This window comes from Danio aesculapii, chromosome 18 (genome assembly GCF_903798145.1).
Source record: "Danio aesculapii chromosome 18, fDanAes4.1, whole genome shotgun sequence".
In the NCBI taxonomy this organism is placed as follows: Eukaryota; Metazoa; Chordata; class Actinopteri; order Cypriniformes; family Danionidae; genus Danio; species Danio aesculapii.
The window spans coordinates 37,387,224-37,409,926 of record NC_079452.1 but is presented as its reverse complement, the minus strand read 5'-3'; the positions used below and the strand labels follow the sequence as shown (position 1 = coordinate 37,409,926).

General features: G+C 35.2%; 1 protein-coding gene across 3 annotated transcripts in view; it reads right to left on the bottom strand.

The window, feature by feature from the left end:
- Positions 1-22,703, bottom strand: part of mical3a (microtubule associated monooxygenase, calponin and LIM domain containing 3a) — a 143,379-nt gene that overhangs the window by 97,990 nt on the left and 22,686 nt on the right. For all 3 annotated transcript variants that reach the window (XM_056478611.1, XM_056478612.1, XM_056478610.1), the window contains exons 2-5: positions 6,170-6,547; positions 5,824-6,031; positions 554-670; positions 284-385 (exon numbers count right to left, since the gene is read on the bottom strand). In XM_056478611.1, coding sequence (XP_056334586.1) covers positions 284-385; positions 554-670; positions 5,824-6,031; positions 6,170-6,445 — 703 coding nt within the window. In that variant the 5' untranslated portion in view covers positions 6,446-6,547. The remainder of the gene's footprint in view (positions 1-283; positions 386-553; positions 671-5,823; positions 6,032-6,169; positions 6,548-22,703) is intronic.

Genomic DNA, 22,703 nt, shown 5'->3' with positions numbered 1-22,703 from the left:
AAAATAACGTCCTATAAATTCCACCGCCCCTATTTTAGGATTCGTCTAATGCAAAAATGTAATTCAATCTCTTAGACAAGTGTTCGCACATTTCTCCTTAAAAAGCACAATAATTTAAGATATCACTCATGTCTGCAGGATAAATGGTGTGGGATGAGGTACACTATGAAGTTTGCTCAAGTAACACACCACTTATTATTATTATTACTTCTGTAACCTGTCTAGACAAGAGCCAACGAGCCATAAAGTACGTTTGCCACTTTCATTAACGCTGCACTCTTACCTGACAGTGTGTTTCTCCTCCCATCAGCCCCAATTATGACATCAAACTCTAGCTCATTGACTGGATGTGTTCTGGGGTGGACTTCTGCTCTCCACCCAATTCCTGGAAAAACCAACATCATGTTCAGCAATGACAGACAAGTCCTTTCTCCACAAGCCTTGGTATCCGCTCAGGATATGCCTAGGCCCTTTAGAACGACTGGCATTTATGTGGGGAAAAAATAACAACTGAATGGAACAGTGCGGAAAGGACGTGAGAAAGTGATCTTACTCTCATTCTCTTGGTCTTCTGGTGGCTCTATGAGGCCTTTGAACTCCACGTTGACATGAATCTCGATGCCAAGGAGAAGAGCAACCTTCAAGAGCATCAACTGCAACTGACGAATACCTGCAGTAAGAAAAAATAAAATCAATCCTGGGGGAGAATCACCTATGGTCATGAGCTTTAGATCATGACCGAAAGGACAAGACCTCAGATACAAGCAAAAAAATAAAATAAATAAATTTCGCAGGGTGGCAGAGCGCACCCTTATAGATAGGGTGAGGAGCTCTGTCACCCAGGAGGAACTCGGAGTAGTACCACTGCTCTTCCACATCGGGAGAAGCCAGTTGAGTTGGTTCAGCATCTGTGGCCCTGTTTACACTAATACATTTTAAAATGAAAACGATCCACATCCACACTGGCGTTTCATCTAGTGTTTCTGAAAACTCTCCGTCCACACTACGCCGCTGAAAACGCACATCAAATGATCATACACACACTCGGGTATGCACTAAAAGCTGCTTCAGTGTATTCTCATGTCTGAGCTCCAGGAAGTCAACGGGAGCTCTGAGCTCACTTGCCCGGCTGAGAGCAGCCAAACATCAACCAGTCCATCCCGAATCTGCTGCTGGATCTCATATTTCTGTAGTTGTTAAACACAATGTATAATTATCTTATGTAGTAGAACTATATCTAACGAGTCTGTCTTTTGAATCTATTAGCCTACTTGTTTTCAGGTGACGTGTTTTAGCTGAGAGCAAAGACAAGTTACACCTATTAATTTATGTAACCACATACACTGATTCTGTATGCTTGACCAATTGCTTGCCTTATTTCCAATATTGTATAAACTTATTGTACGTTATACTTTTATAATTATTACTGATTATTAAAATGATAAATTACTGATTATTATATTCAGCAAAAAAGACGGCTATTTCATATTTCACCGTGCATTTCCTCTGATAATCTTTGCTGTGTGCATATAGCCTGACATTAAGCACATATTGCCAAAACCACACAGTGAGCCTAATGTTTCATATTTTTCAATGAAAAAAAGGCAGCAGCTATTAGTCTCCGTCTTGTTATTAATTTGCATACAGTGAAGACGACGGTCATATAAATATGTACATGATGCCTTAACATTTTGTGTCAGTTACGTTCAAGTTTTTAATATAAAAATTAAAAGAGACATAGCCAGGGTGAATGACGTTATAAAAGTAAACTGCCGTTACACTAAAGATTTACACAACCTCACGTCCTTGGGAGTTTGTTATAAACCTGCGAAGTCTGAACTTTGGGTACTTGATATTGAGAAAAGGCCCCAATCAGGGCATGAATGACTGCAGCCACGCCTTCGTTTTTAGATGTCTCCGTTTTACCCCATCCACACTGACGAAAAACGAAAACGGCTTCTTCAGCGTTATCAAAACAATTTGCTTTTGGGAGTTGAAAACTCTGGGGTAGTGTGGACGGAATGCATAACCGTAGCAAAACTTATGCGTTTTAAAACTAAAACATATTAGTGTAAACGGGGCCTGGTTGGGTGCAACCTGGACACCACACGAGGGAGGTGTTCCAGGCTTGTCCCACTCGGAGGAAGCCTTGGGGAAGACCCAGGACACTCTGGAGGGACTATGCCTCTCAGCTTGCCTGGGTATGTCTCGGATCCCCCGGAGAAGCTGGAGGAAGTGTTTGGCGATAGGAAAGTTTAGGGTTCCCTACTGAGACTGCTGGCCCCACAACCCGGCCCGTATGTGGAAGAATATTAATGAATGAAAAAATAATTAATTAATCCTGGTATTAACATTTGACTCAATATGCAGAAAAAGACATTCTAGGCCCTGTGTCCACCTTTAAATAATGTGTTTTTAATGATCATTTCAATAGTGGTCAGCAAAGCTTGTAACTGTTTACACTCGTTATTTACACGCATTCATTTGAATTTCCCGTCAAAAATTCCTCAAGATCGTGAGTCTTGTTCTTTTACACTTGATACTCTACTTATGGCACCATTCAATGCAACTCAAGAGCACTAAAGAATAGCGATGCAACAATTAACCGGTTTCACTATTAACCGCGCTTTAATTTGTCATGGTTAATTATCGTAAAGACACGGAACAAAACTGCTGCAACTAAAAGTTATGCCATTTTTGCACTAGTTTAAAGTTCCGAACTTGTGCACCGAGGCTAATAACCACGCACACTGGATTAACTATGACTGAGGCTATTACCTGAGGCAAGTTCGTTATTTTCAATGGAGGGACGCGACCAATGCAACGCGCTCACGTTTTCCAGATGCACCAAGCTCAAATGACAGAGAGCTTTTGTGACCGCGGGAAATGCAAACGGCTGAAGTTTGAGGAAGACGCAATGAAAAGTACACAGGTTTTTGCAAACCCACCTAAAGATACTAACTATGGCCTCGATGAAAAGCGATCATGTTGTGAATGTTGATCCGCCAGCCGAGATCAATCAAGTGTTTTCAGAGAGAGTGCTGAAAGACTCAGAGTGAATCAGCTGTTTAATGGCCTGAATCTCAATGCGTTGCATTCACTGCATGTTCAGCGCAAATGGCCGCTAAATGTAAAATCAAAAACTGTATACATCATCTTCAAAGAAGCTAGCATTTACTTAGTTTAAACTGAAACTGCTGCTCATGATAAAGAACAGTATTGCGCAGGTGGTCATAGCCAGAATCCTGCTCTGCCCTGCTCATATATTGGGGCAGCTGACTCACCTGCTTTTTTTACACTGTGCATAACGAGACATTTAAAATGACTACTATGATTACTATGATCTCTCATGTGAAGCTGCTTTGACACAATCTACATTGTAAAAGCGCTACACAAATAAAGGTGAATTGAATTTAAAATGAAAGCAAAACTTTTAAAGAGTGATAGAAGTGAGGCTTTTCTTCCTTTCTTTTGTCCGTTCTTTCTTTCATTTTATCTATTTAGTAACTGATGTCTGCTTTGCTGCTTTCAGCATTGAATTTAATGATTTATTGTTTTATAGCAGAAATATTATTTGTTTATTAAATTGACATGCATATAAAACAATAGTGCAAAATGGATATTTCTTACTGCAATGCTTCATTTTTGTTTGATACAAAACATGGATTTATTTTTTATAATGTAACAGTAGGACTATAAAACAGCAGATAACTCACATACAAGCACATTCAAGGCAGCACGATAATGAGAAATGTAATTCATTGTTAGTATTATTGTCGTCATCGTCGTAATTAATATTTTAGAATTTTAAGTTATAAGATTTCATGTGATTTTTTTAAATTAGTAGTGTTTTGAAATCAATGAATGCATAATAATCGTGATAACCGTGAAACCTTGTGATTATTCCTTAGACTATCGTACAACTAAATTGTACAATCATTGCATGAGAATGCAATCAATGCTGGAGAATGAGCAAACCCTGATATGAAGCTGATACGAGCAGGAAAGCGAGCAAATCAAATTGATGTTAATGACAGTGACATGTTTTATTGGTAATCCGCATTTTGGTACAAGAACAGCAGTAAATGAATATCTTGTTTTGTTTCAAAGTACCTCAGAAAGAAACCTAAAGTCGACAAGGTGAAAATGTTTGAGACCCCACTTACACATGTATTTAGTGTTCTCAATACTTGATGTAAAGCATGCCCTAGAGGAGTTTCTATGATCAGCTGCATCACTTCCACAACAAAGAGTCCAAGTTCTATTTTTTTCTTTATCAAATCTGTTCTATCTTGTTGGCAAAGTGTAAAGTCCTTGTTTTTGCATGGTTTTCTCGCACGCATCCCACACTGATTACAAAAGTAGGCTGTGATACGCCAAACTGGCTAGGAGTCCCAGAACACCTTTGAAGACTCTGGTTAGAGTTATTGAAAGTCTCCAAGGTGATTGGTAACCCATTTACGGCTATATGTAACGGGATCCAGTTGTAATAGGATCTTCTGTAATAGATGCTCATACTGTGAAGGTTAATTTCTTTGTAAGGGTGTGTTCACACTAGTAGTTAGGTCCTCTTATATTCCACTAAGCGGTATTTATTTAGCATTTATTTTGCTCCCCACTGTGAAAGAGACCAAAATAGCGAACTGTACCATTTCACACTTTCCCAAGCACAACAATATGGTACCAAATCTAGACTCACTGCTGAAGGCTACTGGTTTAGTGGAATTGTCACCAGCGTCAACAAGGGAAGCACCATTTAAAATAGACAGCCAAAACACAACACCGTAATAATACAATTATGATGCATGGCAATAAACCATGCTCCAAAATAAATGGTCATCTTCCTGTGAACTTATGACTCGTTTCCACTGAGTGGTACAGTACGGTACAGGTCGGTACGAGTCACCTTCATCAGGCTTGAAAGAATCCTTTGCTCCTTTGTTTTTCCGGCTTCTTTTCTTTTTTTCACACGTCATTCTTGCGTTTGTCTGTTTCTGAAAGGAACGGGTGTCAGAAGCACGTCAATAATCACGCGGATGTTATTTACATCAGCTCAAGAAATTCGTTATTTCAAATATAGAAGACTATGACAAGGTTTGGTCGAGTTCGAGTTGACCATGGCTTGTTATTATATGTATAAGTTATTATGGTGTAATGTCTTGTGCACAAGCTAGTGATGTATCTCTGTAAACCAATAGCGTTTAGCTGCGCATCTAGCTCCGCCTTTTGGTACCCTTTTGTTGTACTAGGTTCCTTTTCAAAAGGGTACCCAAAAGTGGTACAGTTCGTTTTTGGTACCTTTTGACAGTGGAAACACCCATAAAAGCTTACTGAACCATACTGTACCACTCAGTGGAAATAGGCCATTAAGGAACAAGTTCACAAAAGACTCTATATGTGAACAACCCATAAGGTTTTCTTTCTGTGAGCAAGAACGATGTTAATCGCAACTTTCTACACCTATCAAGTACAGGTAGTACTTTTGGCAGTGGAAATGAAAGCCTGACAAGGGTGACCCAATAGCAAACCGACTGTACTATACTGAAAATGTTTTGGTCTAAACCATTAAATGTTTTGGTCCGAACCAAACATTTAAATTATATATTTGATCCTGGTTCACCTGGCACTCACATTGGCATTTTAAAACCAAACCTAAAGAACCAACTATTTTAGCATCATTTCATCAGCTGTGGACTTCCGAAGAGCTTACAAAATTATAGTAGACAAAACAGTGTCAGGAATTCTTCAATCTCACACACACATATGATGCATTCATATTTAAGGCAAACCTCCAAAAAGAAAAAAATAATTGTATGTACTCACTGATATGGTCGATGGCTCCAGCACAAAACTTGCCATAGAACTTCTTGGCTCCAAGACCCCTCAGATCCTGAATGGTGAAGGGCCAAAGATGGAGCACATTGTTTCGAGAGAATGCATCTCTCTTCTCCAATAAAACCACCTTGGCCCCAAGGAAACCCAGCTCTATGGCTGTACGTAAACCACATGGTCCAGCTCCAATTATCAGACACTAGGAAACAGAACCCACAAAAAGTTACAATCAAATCATCGAGCCACGTGAAGTCCACAGAGAATCTATTTTAGGCAGCACTGCAAGTTTGGGAACTAATAAGCAAAACAGGGAAAGGTCCCAGGGAAACTTTCATACCTTAGTGTTGGCACAGGCCCTTCCTTTTTTGTATTCTTTGTGGCTGGCGCGCTTGTCTAATTTGGCCCAGAGAGCTTTGGCTTTCCAGTAGTTGAGCTTGGACTTGAGTTTGTGGTAGAAAACGCGGTATTCATTGGGCTTGAGTTCCAGGAAGTCACAGAGCTCTTGAAAAGCCTTGAGAGTGCCTTTGCAGGTGGAGGCCTGGACGAAGCGGTCAAAGAGCATGTGGGACTGATTCACCCCTTCTCCCACCGCATTGACGCCTCCATCTCCCATGGTCCCTTGACCCGACAAGCGGGGATTACGGGACAGGCCCCGTCCAGCTCACTCAGAGTCTGTCTGTTTGAGATTCAACTTCCGCCATAGGACATTTTCACCCTGAATTAAGAAAAAGAGAAATGATTAGTCTTTTTTTGCCATTATAACACCTTAAGATTATAAACAAAGTGGCCCACTTTCCTCAACAGGTCATTTTAAAAACCATCTTAGACAACTTTCCCTAAAGGTCAGTGCAGACAATCCAGTAAAATCTGCCTTTAGTACAGGGTATATGCAGGAATCCTAAAGATAATTTCAATACCTTTTTAAGACTTTTAAAGACCTTCTCAGAATATTTTAATACCTCTTCACCACTTCAAGTTGTAATCAGTATCACACCTTTAACCTAATAAACAGTTGTTAATAAACAGTTGTAGTTAAATAAATCAATGGAGCACAACCATGCAACAGAACTTAGAAAAGCTCGGAAGAAACAAAAGCTTAAAAGAATTACGCAGTTGTTTTCATCGATAGGCTTCAGCCACCGTTTAAACTCGTCTTTTTCCAACCAGGATTACGCAAACTTACATTATCCCATTTGCTGTCTGTTTCGCTCTATGGTTTCGCTACATGTGGAGAGTGTCACATCACCTTCCCGCGTTTGTCGCGAATTATGTCACATCACCCGTACGGAAGCTTGGCCAGATCCACCCCGGCCCAAACCAATCATGTGGATCGAGCACACCGTTGTTAATATTAGGAGGAAAATAAATTTATTTATGCTTCTTCGGAGTCAAACACTTTGGACAACACTTAAACAAAATTTAAGACCTTGTAAAAATGCGATTAAGACTTTTTAGTACCTTTCAGGGCCTTGATTTTCTCATAATTGATTTATCAACTTTTAATACTTTGAGACCCCGCAGATACCCTGTAGTAGAAGTTTTTGTCAGTGATAAATAAAACACAGTCTTGTACGAATTACTGAAATTATGTATTTTGACATTTTCAGCTATGCATGACAAAATTTTGGTTAAATTTTACAATATAGAATACACAGCATGTCTATAATAGCATTTAATTGCTTATAGGAATAGTTACAGGAAGAGACAATATAAACAAGCATACATTATTATCGCATCATCTGTAGGAAGTATAAGAGAGGAAAGAACTAATCTAAGACACACTAATTATAGTTTTGTGGATCAAAACAGGGATTGGGCTGTTTTGTTAAGTTTTCTATTAAGATTTTAATTAAATTCTTGTCATAAAATGAGAATTTCAAAATACAAGTTGCACAAGACTAAACTTAAGAGAGCAGTTGAGAGATTCCACCTAACATTTCTACAGGACTAGAGAATAGGCTTGTGCCGGTATTCGGTAATGCGATAAATCACTATAATGAATATGCACGATTTTGTTATCGCGGGCACTTCAAAATACAGTGAAAAATAATAGATCCGAATTTATATTCTTAGAACGCGCCTTAGCTTATTTTCCATCAACCGCTTGAAGAAACACTGCGTATATGCTGCGCAGAACTGATGCGCACTCTGATGTAAACAATCCCCGCATGTAGAAGCACTGTGTGCACACAGTGCGCGCCGCCGCTCCCACCGCTCTCTAATCCTCACACGAAGAAGAAGCATGGCAGAAGGAGGAATGCTGCCGACAATTTATCCCCTTCAAAAAAAAAGTCAGAGGTTTGGAAATATTTTGGGTTCCAAAAAAATGCAGAGGGATTGCTGATCGAAGACAGTTTCCCTTTGCACATTCACTTTGATATAATTGCTCAAGTTTACTTTTATATTGTGTATTGTTTTATTTATATTTATTTGTATTTAAATGTTTGAAGTACTTTTAGTTTATTAAAAAGTTATTAAAGTTACTAAGTTGACGAAACTGAAGTTTTTTGTGTTTTTTTTTACCTGTTTCTCTAGTAAAATTACAATATCGTGATAATACCGTATACCGTGATAAAAGCTCAATCAATTAATCGCAGCATGAAAATGTGATACCGGCACATGCCTACTAGAGAACATGTTAAAATGCAACTATATAAAACATACTGTACAAACCTGTCTATAAAACAGGTTTTAAAAGTTAACACCATTCAACAACAAAGTGGGCTGCCAAAAACCTTGCCTGGAAAATTTCACATAGCCTAAAGGACCTAAAAGAAGGAATAAAAACTCGGCATCAGAAATGCTGAAAATGCCCTTATCAGAGAGTCAGTGACCGCAGGAAGACTAATGACTGCACAGAGACCCAAGCAGGATATGTGGATATATTGGAAGTCCATGCATTCCACTGTGAAAAAGACACCTTTGACATGATAAATAAACCGCATTGCTGCATAATTAACATACACTGTTGCCGGCCCTGTCCTACTCAGGTGTCAAACGGTAACAGACTGGCCAAAGCTTGGCTGTGCAATACTTTTCAGAGCCAACAATTGCCATTAATTGGAAAAAGACTTCCAATCGACATGTAAAACAAAACACCGACCCTGCTCACTCCATTACCACATTGCATTTTGGTAACAAAACCATGGACATCTGTACAACCAATATTATTAATTAATTATTAGGATAACAGTGCTGAATAGTAATGCACAACATACGAGTGGCCATATCGGTCAATAAATGCTATTTTTAAAAATAAATGTTATTTTTTTAGGGCTGGCCTATAATTCGATAACGATAATTATTACGATATATATATATTTTTTTTGATAAAACAATAATGACAGTTCGATAAAGTGTTCCATAATGTTTATGCGTTACACTGTACAGGCATTTTGCAGCCTGCATTTCCTGATGCTGCACGTAGAACAAGTTTACAGCCATACAGTGTTAGCTAAGTTTTAAAAAATAAGGTCACAGTTACAGACATTGTTCACTAAGCTTCAGTAGTCCAGGGCTACACAGATTTTTGCAATTTGACACAAAACATGCACTCATTGCATTGCAAACTCTGCAGACGACACGAGCCATAAAAAAACAAGCAACACTGCAAACCCGTTTCAGCATTTAAAACAATGCCACCCTTATTAAGATGCTAAGAAATTACAGACCCCAAAAAAGTGTTGGTAAACCAGCGCAACTACCCAGCAGAGTCTCATGTCTTCATTTTTCAAAAGCCGTGCCTTACGAGAAAAATCTAAAAGACACTATAGCAGACGACACATTGTCAATAAACACTTGATGTTTGCTGTAAACTACAGGCTGCATTATTTTAGAGCATTTGTTATGACATTGATAGTGTAGCGGTATTTGGCTAATAAAATGGGTTGGGCGCCAGGGCTAGCAAACCCCTCTACAGTTTCTCAAATAATTCAATAAATAAAAAAATAATAAAGTTTCAACAAATGCATACAGTTATCTACAACATAAACAAGAAGAATGAATAACATCTGAGATGAAGCGCTTCAAAACAAGTCAGATATGCTTTAGCACCAAAAAATCTACTAAACTGTTTTCACGGTTTCAATTTAATTCTTTTAAATCAAGCTGTTTGAATGAGCCAGGACAGTCTTTACAAACTATTAGCAGCAATTAAAGTATTCTTTAATTACCTCGGAAGTAAACTCGGTCTGAAGGATGAGAAAACTCAGAAACTCATTGTGTGAATGGAGAGGCTCCCCGCATGTCTCGCCGTGATGCGCAATTCTTAAAAGGAGAGTCTGCATAGGTCTATTCAGATAAAATTGGTTAAAACATCCACAGATATAATCGAGATCTGTGGATAACAGGGTTTTATGCGTCCCGCAATATGCAATGTCAAAAGATTGACTCCATAAGGTAAGGTAAAACGCACACACTTGATTATAATGCCTAAAGTCGTGGATGCATCTCACAGAGCAAAGCATAACTTAACCTTTAAATGTCCATGCTTATTTAGTCATCAATAAGATCTACCGATTAAAGGGTTATTGACAATCAATCGATCATCAAATAATCGTTAGCATCCCACAAATAAAATATATTAAAGGATATCTCACACTAAATTCGCCATACTCACATTAAAAGGATCAAAAATTGAAAATTCTTTCACAAACTCAGCTTTTCTGGTTCCAAAATGGTTTTAATTTTGTTCCTATGTTGAACAATAATATACAATAACTTATTTGGTAATGGTCTTCGGTTGTTAAAAAATTATTAGATTGTTCTTTTTGTTTATTATTATTTAATTAATATTATCAGACAGCTAAAACATTTCACAAAATGTGTTAAATCAAGCACAAATTGATTGGCATGCTGAAAAGCCTTTAAAATTGATAGATATAAAAATTTGACATTTATCATGATAATTATCGATATCGACTGATATGAAAAGAATTATTGTGATCATTTTTTTGCCATATCGCTGAGCCCTATTTTTAATGTTATCGTCCAATAACAAAATTAGGCTGATATCTTTTAGCCAATAATTGATGTATTATTTCCGCTGGTTGTACCACTTAACATGTTTGCTGCCTGCCACTATTTTTATTCCTTTACCGATATTTTGATTGTGGTTAAATGTTAAGTGACTTCAGTGCTTTATTTAAGAATTTTTAGGTCATGCAGTACATTTTATTTATATAAAAAACAGTAGGCTATAGAAAAAGTAAATCAACTAAACTAAATGTTGATTAATACATGTCAGAGATCAGTATTTTTTTTTCTGAAGTCAAGGTTATGAAATAAAACCAGGTGTGCACTGTGTTTGCCTTCTGTTTTTGGAATCCTGAATATTAGAAAAAAATACAATTTATATTTATTAACAAACATATCTTCTCCAAATGTAAAAAAAAGCTATCAGTTATTGGTTTTAAAAAAAATACCATGCTGCTGCATTCCCAGTACTGAGCAATTAAAAAAAATTACATAAAAATAAATAAATAAAATGGCAGGACCATCAAAAGCATCCCACTTAGGGATTTTTTTTCAATCAGGCAACTGAAAATGACCACAAAAATATAGCTGTCAGCCACTGAAATAGAACATCAAAAACATCCCGGGCCAAGGTCCCTTTGAAACAAAGTGAGCCTCACACACTCTGCTAAGGTGTGGTCTAGATGAAGGAAAGCTGCAATGAAAGGAAAGGTAGGTGAAGGGTTAGAGTGAGGCCCTTTCACTCGGCTCTGTGAAAACACACTCCTGACCTCACACACCGCTCGCAAACTGCTGCGCCAGCAACCAGATCAACACTACGGCCAGACACTCAGTATCACACAGCCAGCAGACGTGACGTAATGACACTCTAACATGCTTTCATAATCATCCCATTTTCAATTGAATAAAATAAATAAATAAAATAAATAAATACATATACAGTAATGTAATACAGTATTTGTAACAGTAAATAAAGAAATGGAACACAATAATTCTCTTTTCTATTTATTTCTTAGTCTCTTTCTTTCTCTCTCTCTGTCTCTTTCCTTTTAATTCTTGTTCTTTCTTTCTTTCCTTTCTTTCCATCTTTCTTTCTTTTTTCATATTTCTTTCTCTCTTTCCTTCTTTTGTGGTCTCTTTCTATCATGTTCTCTTTTCTACTTTAGTTATTTCTTTCTTTCTATCTTTCTTTCTCTTTCATGGTCTCTTTTCATCTCTCTTTTTCTCTTTATTTCTTTCTTTCTTTCTTTCTTTCTTTCTTTCCTTCTTTCATTTATAGTCTCTTTCTTTCCTTCTTTCCATCTTTCTTTCCATCATGGTCTCTTTCTTTCTTTTTCATTTTTGTCATGGTCTCTTTCTTTCCATATTTCTTTCCTTCTTTCTTTACTTCCTTCCAACAATCTTTCTTTGCTTCTTTCCATCATGGTCTCTCTTTCTTTCTTTTCATCTTTCTTTCTTTCTTTCTTTCTTTCTTTCCTTCTTTCTATCATGGTCTCTTTCTATCTTTTTCATTTTTTTATGGTCTCTCTTTCTTTCTTTCCATCTTTCTTTCTTTCCATCTTTCTTTCTTTCTTTCTTTCCTTCTTCTATCATGGTCTCTTTCTATCTTTTTAATTTTTTTTCATGGTCTCTTTCCTTTCCATCATGGTCTCTTTTTTTCTTTCCATCTTTCTTTCATGGTCTCTCTTTCTTTCTTTCCATCTTTCCATCATGGTCTCTCTTCTTTCTTTCCATCTTTCTTTCTTTCCTTCTTTCTATCATGGTCTCTTTCTTTCTTTTTCATTTTTTTTTCATGGTCTCTTTCCTTTCCATCATGGTCTCTTTTTCTTTCTATCTTTCTTTCATGGTCTCTCTCTCTTTCTTTCTTTCTTTCTCTTTCTTTCTTTCTTTCTTTCTCTCTTTCTTTCCATCCTTCTTTCATGGGCTCTCTTTCTTTCCATCTTTCTTTCTTTCTTTCTTTCTTGGTCTCTTTCTTTTCTTCTTTCTTTCCATCTTTTCATTATAATCTCTTTCTTTCCATTTTTTTTTCTTTCTTTCTATCATGGTCTGTCTTTCATGGTCTCTTTCTTTCTTTCTTTCTTTCTCTTTCCATCTTGGTCTCTTTCTTTCTTTTCTTCTTTCTTTCCATCTTTTCATCATGATCTTTTTCTTTCTTTTCATATTCCTTTTTCTTTTCTATCTCCTTTTTCCATCATGGTCTCTGTCTTTCATGGTCTCTTTCTTTCTTTCTAGTCTCCATATGTAATATTGCAAAAATATTTTTACATTACATAATGAATTAAACTATATGAAATTATAATAAACAAATCCAGCAAGTACACATAGGTAAGTAAACACAAATGTATAAAGAAATAGTGAAATATTTAATGATGAAAATTTATTAAATCTACTACTATTACTATACTTTGCTATTTGTTACACTATATTATAAACTCCAGTGCAACATCACTTACTAAAAAAACGATATGACAGTCTTAACATATATTTGTATGTTACTTTAACTCATTATAATAAGTCAATCAGGTTTTAACTAATTTTTTAGAGATACAAAGAGTACCCTAATATTTTAGTCAGTTTGACTGATGTTGAGTTGAGATGACTAGAAAAATTCATTTGATTCAACTGAAGAATTAAGCAGCAATATTTTTTCTACAGCGTATATAGTAAGCAACATTATCAATCTTTATATTATATTAGCAATATTATAATACAATTCACTTGGATCATACCAATCTAATTATAATAATCAATGAAAATTTGTTTAAAATGCTCTTTAAATTTGTGACTTGTAACTACAGCTCATCAATAAATAATTGAGTTTAATAATAGCCAATAATCACAGCTATCACACAGGAGCTATCATCAGATTGTGATAAACTGGCATCAATCATTGCTGTCAGGCGATTATGGAATGATAATGGAGGCATTTATGGTTTTGTGTGAAGATGGAATTTACAGTCATGTCCTTTAGCTTTCTCTACACGTCAGCAGTCATGCTGGCTCCCAATATCGGAAAAAAGTGTGTTAAAAGCACTGAGGCAGATGGATCTGGTAACTGGTTTCTTCTCTCCAGTACTCTATGACACAACACTAATGCTTCAAAGGGCTCAACTTTTTTTTTCTTTTTACACAGCAGCAGTCGTGTAAACAGAAACGTCCATGATGTTCAAAGTACAGCTCATTAAACACAGCTTGCTGAATTAATGAGGAGCACTGCAAGTAAAAAGTCAATTTTAAGATTTTTGTACCTTTCATAAAGTGTTTTTTTCTTTTAGTCTAATGCAGAATAAATTATGTAAAATGTTATTTTTTGTCACATGTTATCAAACTTGTACATTTTTGACATTGAGCTTTGATCCACAAATCTCCACTTTTATCACGATTCTTATAAACATTTGTTTTACAGAGGGATATATTGATATATCATTTGATTGGTTCTAAACAACATCTTTTTTTCTGGCTGTTCTCAGTTTTTTCAGAAATAAGGACTGATAAAAAAAATACCCAAAGCCCTCCCTGTAAAAAAAGTCAACTCTAATATGTAAACATTTTAACTCAACTAAATCTTATGTTTAAATCTATGCAAGAAATGTATGCAAATTTGAGCATATTACTCTCATATAACAAATTATTTGTCTATTTAAAAATGACATTTTTGAAAACTTGTTACTACGGTTGGGCGATGTTGACCAATTTGGCATCGTACGATGTCTAATGTGAAACATCACGATGGACAATGGCATCATCATCGTAGGCGGCGGTGAATTATTTATGAATAATTCATTAATTCATAACGAATTAATTGTTTGTAGCCTATGGTCTTTCTTATACCCATAACCAAATCATAAATAAATAAAGATAAGTTACACACAAATGACCACCTGCTAATCACTTTTTCCGCGGGACTCTGGCATGAATAGTCAGAGTGATCTGTGTTGTTATAATGGCGTCGACAAACTTGGTTGGTAAAAAAGGTGCACAAGCAACAGGAACCAGCCAACAGTATCTATGGTTTTTACTAAAATTATTAAGTACAAGCGTGAAAACGAAAGATTGAAGCAGTGTACTGACGCTGTGACACGTTACCTGTTCAGGTAGATTCAAAAGACAGAAGAGTCGTTAAGTTGAGACAAGATTATTTAAATATCACCTTTAACAACTATAGTGACACACGATCCAGTGGTACATCTTTGATAAACTGTCCGACGTGCACTGTTCTCTGGGGTTTTGTACGACGGGGACGGGGCAGAGGATTGCGATGCCGGCTCAGCATCATGATGTCTATCCACCATCGGCGATGAACTATGGCATCGTCTATCGACCCAACCCTACTTCTTACAATTAATGCAAAATGATTAGTAATAGAAATAAAAACTTTATTCTCAATGTAGTCAAAAATCTGTGGTCATAGCTGGATAACTACTACTATTGTCATGATACTGGTATTTCCAGCTTAGATACGATACCTTGAAAATATTGATATTTGATACCATTTTCGATACTGTAGAGATCAAATTCCACAACATTAAAAGTATGCAAATGAAGTAAAAAAGGGGGAAAAAACTGAACCATATAATAATTATAGCCTACCAGATGAATTCTGGGGAAAAAAAGAATAATAATTAAAAAAAAAAAAAAAGATATTTTAGAGTAATTCTCATCTTTTTTTCTGATTACAAGAAAAGTGTTATGGGGTGTATTTACGACAAGCGCGTAAATATACGTGTGAACATTTTAAGTTTACTCACTTTATTCACGCATTAAATTCTCTTCACAATTGACGCAGATTTGCGTCACAGGTTAGGGTCCTGTCTGCCCGCTGCTTTGTGTGCTTTAGGAAGACTAAAAAACAGTGTAGATTCATTCGGCGCCATGTCTGAGTCAACTAGATCCTTTCAGAGGTGCACCCAGCTTTGTGAGCTCATAAACTCCTCCAGAAACTATAGCTGGATAATGAAAGCTTTCAGCAGTGCTTCCGACTGAGCAGAGCACAGTTTGATGAGCTCTTGTCTGGTGTCAGCAGGAGGATTTAACCTCGGGACACCAACAACAAGCGCAACGTCATAATCATGCCCTAACTAGAGCAAGCTTCAGATTGGCCAAAACGGCGCAAATCTCAGCTAAATTTCAGATTTTCCAATTTGAGTGAACATGCAAAATTCGCTTAATTTGAACAGCTTCATTCGCATGAATCACAGCATTTGCGCCGCAGTATGTCTATTCACGTTGTTGCATTGACTAAACATGTAAATCACTTGCGCTTGACGCATCATCCATGTCTGGTGTGAACGCACCATTACAATTTTTACATTATTATTCATTATTCATCTCCCTGCTGGTGAAAAGAAAGAGTGCACGAGAGCAAAGCCAGTACTGATACAAACCAAAAGCAAGATTGCATCATTTGAAATATTTCAGTAATGATATTTATTAATATCTCAATATTTTGGACACCACTAATAATAACAATAAATTTTTTACCCTTTTTAGGGTCTTGCCTTACAAAAAGAAAAGCAGTTTCCTATTTTTGTGCATGAAGCAATTAACCCTCACAAGATCAATGTAGAATTTAGTTCTGGTTGTCCTCATGTGGCTTTAACTCGGTCACCCTCTAAAAGATGAGAAGCTTGACACGTGTATATATGATATCAGAGCACCTCAGCGGCAATGCTGAAGATCATGTGAACAGCTGCTTTACATATCAGTGTAGAATAACCTGTTTAAAGCCCTCAAGTATAGTAACAACAAGTAGAGTAACTCCTCAAGAACATGGGAAAGAAGCTGGCTTCATATCTTCATGGATTACACCATACGCATTACACTATAGTACATTCACTGCAGCCATAACTAGATATTTGTTAAGCGAGTTCATGTTTTCTGTAATGATAATGGAGGAATAATCTGCTAAAATGTTTTTTTTAAAAGCCACAAAATATTTAATAGGGGCAGAGGTTTTAAACATTTTGAAAACAACAGTAGTTCAAATGATGAAGGTATCCACTGAGCTTTTTGTGGAATTCTGTGGATTCCTCGCAGGACAAGTCATAAGACGACAGGAAGCATGAACAACATGTGCGTGGAACTTTAGTTATCCAAGTATTGTGAAACAGAGTCCAGTGGGGCACTGCTGCATTTTTTAGCACACATCTAATGTGGAAGAACTTCTAATAAACACATTTTTGCAGTCATTTTTTTTCTCTGAATTAAATGAGAATTTAAAGAAAAGTGTTAATACCAATAAATAACTATAGTTTTTCAACTTAATCATGTAGGATAGAATAAAACATTAAATAATTAGTAAATAAATAAATAAAATAAATAAATAAAGAAATACATTTTATTGCAGTTTTTTTAATGTCCCAATAAATAATTGATTGATGTCATTTATAATATTTGGATAAATACAATTTGAAACAAAGCATAAAATAATTAAATAAAAATTGAAATAATGATAAAGTAAATTAATTAAATAATTTAAAAAAATAATTAATAAAGAAATAAAAAACAACCAAATAAATATTAAATAGAATTTATTGCATTTTATTTTTTAAATGTACCAATAAATAATTAATGGAAGTCAAATATAATATCTAGACAAAATACAATTTTAAACAAAGCATAAAAAATAAAATAATAATAAAATAATAATAATTTAACTAAATTAATTAAATTAAAAAAAAATAAAATAAATAAATAAATAAAGTAAATACATTATTGCAGTTTTATGTACCAATAAATAATTAATTGATGTCATTTATAATATTTGGATAAATACAATTTAAAACGAAGCATAAAAAAATGTAATACAAATTAAAATAATAATACAATAAAATAAATAATAATTTTTTTTTTTATAAATAAATAAATAACCAAACAAATGATAAACAATGTATTGCATTTTTTTATGTACCAATAAATAATAAATGGAAGTCATTTAAAAAAACTGGACAAATACAATTTGAAAAAAATTAAACAATAATAAAAGAAAAAGAAAATAATCATATTTTTTTAATAATTAATTTAATAAAATTTTAATTAATCGAATAATAAACCTAAAAAATAATTAAGTAAACAAAATAAAATAAACAGATTAAAATTTACCATAATTAGCAATGGTAACTAGAGAATGAATTTGCAACTACAAACCATCAAATGAACTAATATAATTATATTATTAATAAGCTTTCGCTTCATCCTGCTCTGTTTAGAACCGGCTAAATTGCTATTTTAAGTGTAAATAAATAAGTAAATATTCTGTTGATCATGATGAAATGTTGTTTAAAGAATTGTTTTAAGTGCATGATTTTCTGTTTAAAATATATAAATCAAATCAAGTTAGCCACACAACTCACAATTTCAGAATCCCTAAATCAGTTTAAATAAGTTTAGAATTGCAGTATCATTGTTATAAATAGTTATGATGACAGAATAATTTTGGTTATAGATCCTCCACCACTACTCTCCTGATTAAGACATTAAATCACAACAACAAACCAGCACTAAACATTCAACTGCAATGTACTGCAAGCATAATCTGTAGTTCGTCACAGCAGCACTGACTCATGGGAAGATGTAAAGAGCAAGCTTACATAACTCTGCAATGCCCAATACACGTTAAAGCTTCAGCATAACATAATACGAACTCCCAGCATGCCTGAACGCTTCCAACCCAGGGCCTGCTATAATTGAACACAGACCTAAAACCAGCACCTCTCTTTCACACAGGAAACGCTGCACATTTCTGACCTGTCACTACAGATATATTAGATTTCAGATGCAGCAATCTGGCCCTTGTCACTCAGCAATGCAGTGTTAGTGATACAGCAGCTATGAATACACACTGAACTTTGTATGACATTAGAGAAACAGAAGACAATCATTACGGACAAGCTGATAAACAGCATTAGAGACATACGGAAACAATAAACCGTAATCTGTGCCAATCCATTCAACAGAACAGCAAGGAGACATGAATAAATAACCAGTCTGATAAAAATATACAACCCGCATTCACTCGTCTGTGACTGTGTAAACTGGAAATTCACAGCACGCTTTAGAAAACACACACACACACACGAGCACTTGGAGCATGCATTTTTTAACTTTATGGAGAGATTGTGTCAGATGCTGGGCTAAAAATAGACTGTATTACGTGTCTGAATGAACTGTACCAAAGCTCTCTACACTCTTCCTGTAGGGAGCTCATATATTTCCAGGATGTTTCCTGTATGGAGAGGTGGAAATGAGACCTGTGAGTGTTTTGGCTTAAAGAGGAAAGATGTTATACTGAGTAGGGCTGTGCAATTAATCGAAAATCCAGTTTCGATTTTGGCTTCTAACGGTTATGATAGGACAGAACGGACAGATAAACGATTATTGCATCTTATACTGCTCCCTTTCCAGTTGTACACAATTGTTGCTCTGTAAAGCTCAGTTCCACGTGAAAATGACAAAGCATGTATTGTAAATGTAACTTTTGCAGCACGGGACGCGCAACATTCATTGATGTACGTTCGAATCGTTCATATTTTTAAAAGCGCAAAAGAGCACATGCTGTTGTGTGTGTGTGCCGCGCTTAGCCTAGGAGATGAGCAGAGCACACACATCTAACGCCATCTTAATGCGAGCGCTTTAATGGTCAAATACATGCACATTTGTGTCAGAGCGCGGCGTTTAGTGATTATTCATATTAACCCTCATTTGTGTAATAAACAAGTTGAGAATCAAAAGACATGTGAAAGAGAAACCATATCAGAGTCGCACTATTCTTAAAGTGACAGCGCGCTATATTCCTGCTGCCGCCTGTTTTTATTATTAATCAAACGACAAAAGGAGAAAATCCCAACACAATCTCACGGCAATTCGTAACTTTTTGATTTAGTGGCTAATTCGTATGAATTCGTACCATCTAATTCGTACATTTTCGTACGATTTGCTCATCCCCCAATGACGATTGGGTTTAGGGGTGGGGTTTGGTGCCATGCCTCCTTTTTAAAATCGTACAATTTCGTACGACTGAATTAACCACTAAACTGACAAAACGTAAAATACTTACTGCTCTTGCCTGAAAGACTTTTGTAGCTAAAGTTTTTGTCTTACAGTGAAGATGCTTAACACAGTTTAAACATAACAGTTTTAATAACTCATTTCTAATAACTGGTTTCTTTTATCTTTGCTATGATGACAGAACATTATATTTTACTAGATATTTTTCAAGATACTAGTATTCAGCTTAAAGTGACATTCATATATATATATATATATATATATATATATATATATATATATATATATATATATATATATATTCATATATATATTCATATATATATATATTCATATATATATATATATATATATATATATATATATATATATATATATATATATATATATATATATATATATATATATATATATATATATATATATATATATATATATATATATATATATATATTGCAATAAGATTTTCACCAGATGGCTTGAATATCTCTATTTGGAAAGAATTTAATATTTTAGATTGCATAAATTATATTAAACTATCTGCAAACATAAATACAATAAAAAATAGATACAAAATAAATACACCATATTTTTATTGTTTTCCGAGGAGTTTAACAGTATTCAGGTGAACAGTCATTGAATAATCAATTGCAAAATATTACTGCACAGTCTTTATTGTATAAATATTGCACTAAAATTCACCGTTATTGAAGCTACAAATTGCACAATTTCAATGCATATGCTGCAATAGGACTTTTGCGAATTATCACATTGTGATATTAGCTATGTTTCCATCCAAAAATGTGAATTAAATTTATGCGCAAAACTGGAATATCGCATAAAAGACATGCGAATAAAGCAGCGTTTCAATCAAAATAGTCAAAGAGAACAAAATCTTCACTTGCTGATTAACTGGCGCCATACATCAACAGCAAAAACGGAATTTGCTGTGGTGGGAGAAGCTGCATTAATCTTTTATTTATTTAATAAATGACTTACATTTCAGAAGACGATGCCAACACGCAATGAACGCATAGTGGCATTTGAAGCCATGAGACGCAGAGCAGACACTCTTGACAGTACTGGAGGTAATTAATAATATAATAACACTAATACTGAAATGGGTAAGACATTTTAGAATAACCAAAACAACATTTCAGATGTTTTACAATATGCTTAGCCTACTGCTTTGTCCATTCACACATTAAATTTTAATAACCTTTTTCAAAATCAATGCACATCTTGTTGTTTCCAAAACGTATTTTTTGCGCATATCCAAAATGCGCAAAAAAATTAGTGAATGGAAACATAGCTATTGATGCTGAAATGATATATTGTGTAGCCCATTTATGACTAATGTATTTTTTATATATATATTTTATCATTTACATAAAGCTGTTAAAGACCCATAAAGCTTTTTCACCCTCAATTATGTGACATTTTATGTTTTATTGAATAATGCATAATCTGCACTACATGATTTCCATATACGCATTATCAAATCAGCAAAGTAGGCTCAGTTATTGGCCTAATTTGGCCAATTATTAAAAAAATGAATGAATGATTTAAAAAATAAATTGAAAAAAATAACTGTATATGGCCAAACATTTAGTGATTAAGGCTGTTGATATATGAAGTAAAACACAATTCAAAGGGAGTGACATTTGACCATGGCCACAATACAAATAAACAATCTCCATCTAAATTCAGCTGAATGATATCAAGCATTTTATAGTTTGCGCCATATAACTGAACAGTTCAATTGCACTGCTGCCGATTCTTGGGATTTCACCAGAACACATTCAGCATTCAAAAACACAAACAAATAAAATCACTATCATATAACAGACCAAGATCAAATAAAAAAAAAACAGAATAGCAACCCAAGGCCGAGATATAAAACTCATCTCTGTGAATTTTAATGAGATAAATCAAATTGCAGCCTCCATGTACTGGATGACGGATCAGAATATCTCCCATTAATTTATCTTACAGAAAGACACCACACATTTATCCTCAGTTCTCTTTATCCATTGTTTGTCTGTGATTTTCAACTCTCCTGGGATTGAAGAGGATTCTTTCACCACCACATAAAACATTAGGCTGCACCATCATGTCATCTATCAAACAGCTGTTATGTCTCCTCCTTCCACTGTGTGTGTGTTTCCCTCCAGACAATCAGGTGAGACGGAGAGCGGTCGCGATGGAAACGTCTGTAAGAAGCATGACATCATTACACACACACACACACGCTGTAATGATGGAGGCCGCAGAGTCAACAGAGCCGCATGTGGGCAGGTAAACAAAGCAAAGTGATGTGGGTGAGGCAAACTACTAGGCCATTATGCACCTGAAATTAGCTGGCTTTGCCTTTCTTCCAACAATGGAATGGCGACAGTAGTAAATCTCATTATCTAAAAAGTAGCCAATCCTTAAAACCCAGCTACAAGAACGCTGATGTTAATATATCACCCATAATTACTGTCTGAACACCATCAGCCACACCTTAGTGAGTTTGTATGATAGTTTGATGAATGCTTCAAGTATCATCTGCACTTGTAATGTTTAAGAGTTTAAATTAAATTTGAGAACATAAAAGTTATGAACTGCATCTCGATTTAAAAATGGAATTTAGATGTTCGTGAATGATCATGTGTTTCCAGGGTCATTTAACTGCTGTGTTGGGGAGTAACTAGTTACATGTGACATAAGTGAATGTAAATATGACAATACAGTAACTGACCAAATGTGTACAGCTTCTTATAAAATTGTTGCCGATTACAGAAGGGGTTGCATCCAAATAATTTGTTTATCCTATTATGTTAGACCCCCAGCCCCCCTTGAAAGTCAAGTTATTTATTATTACTTTCTATATTGTGCAATATCACAAC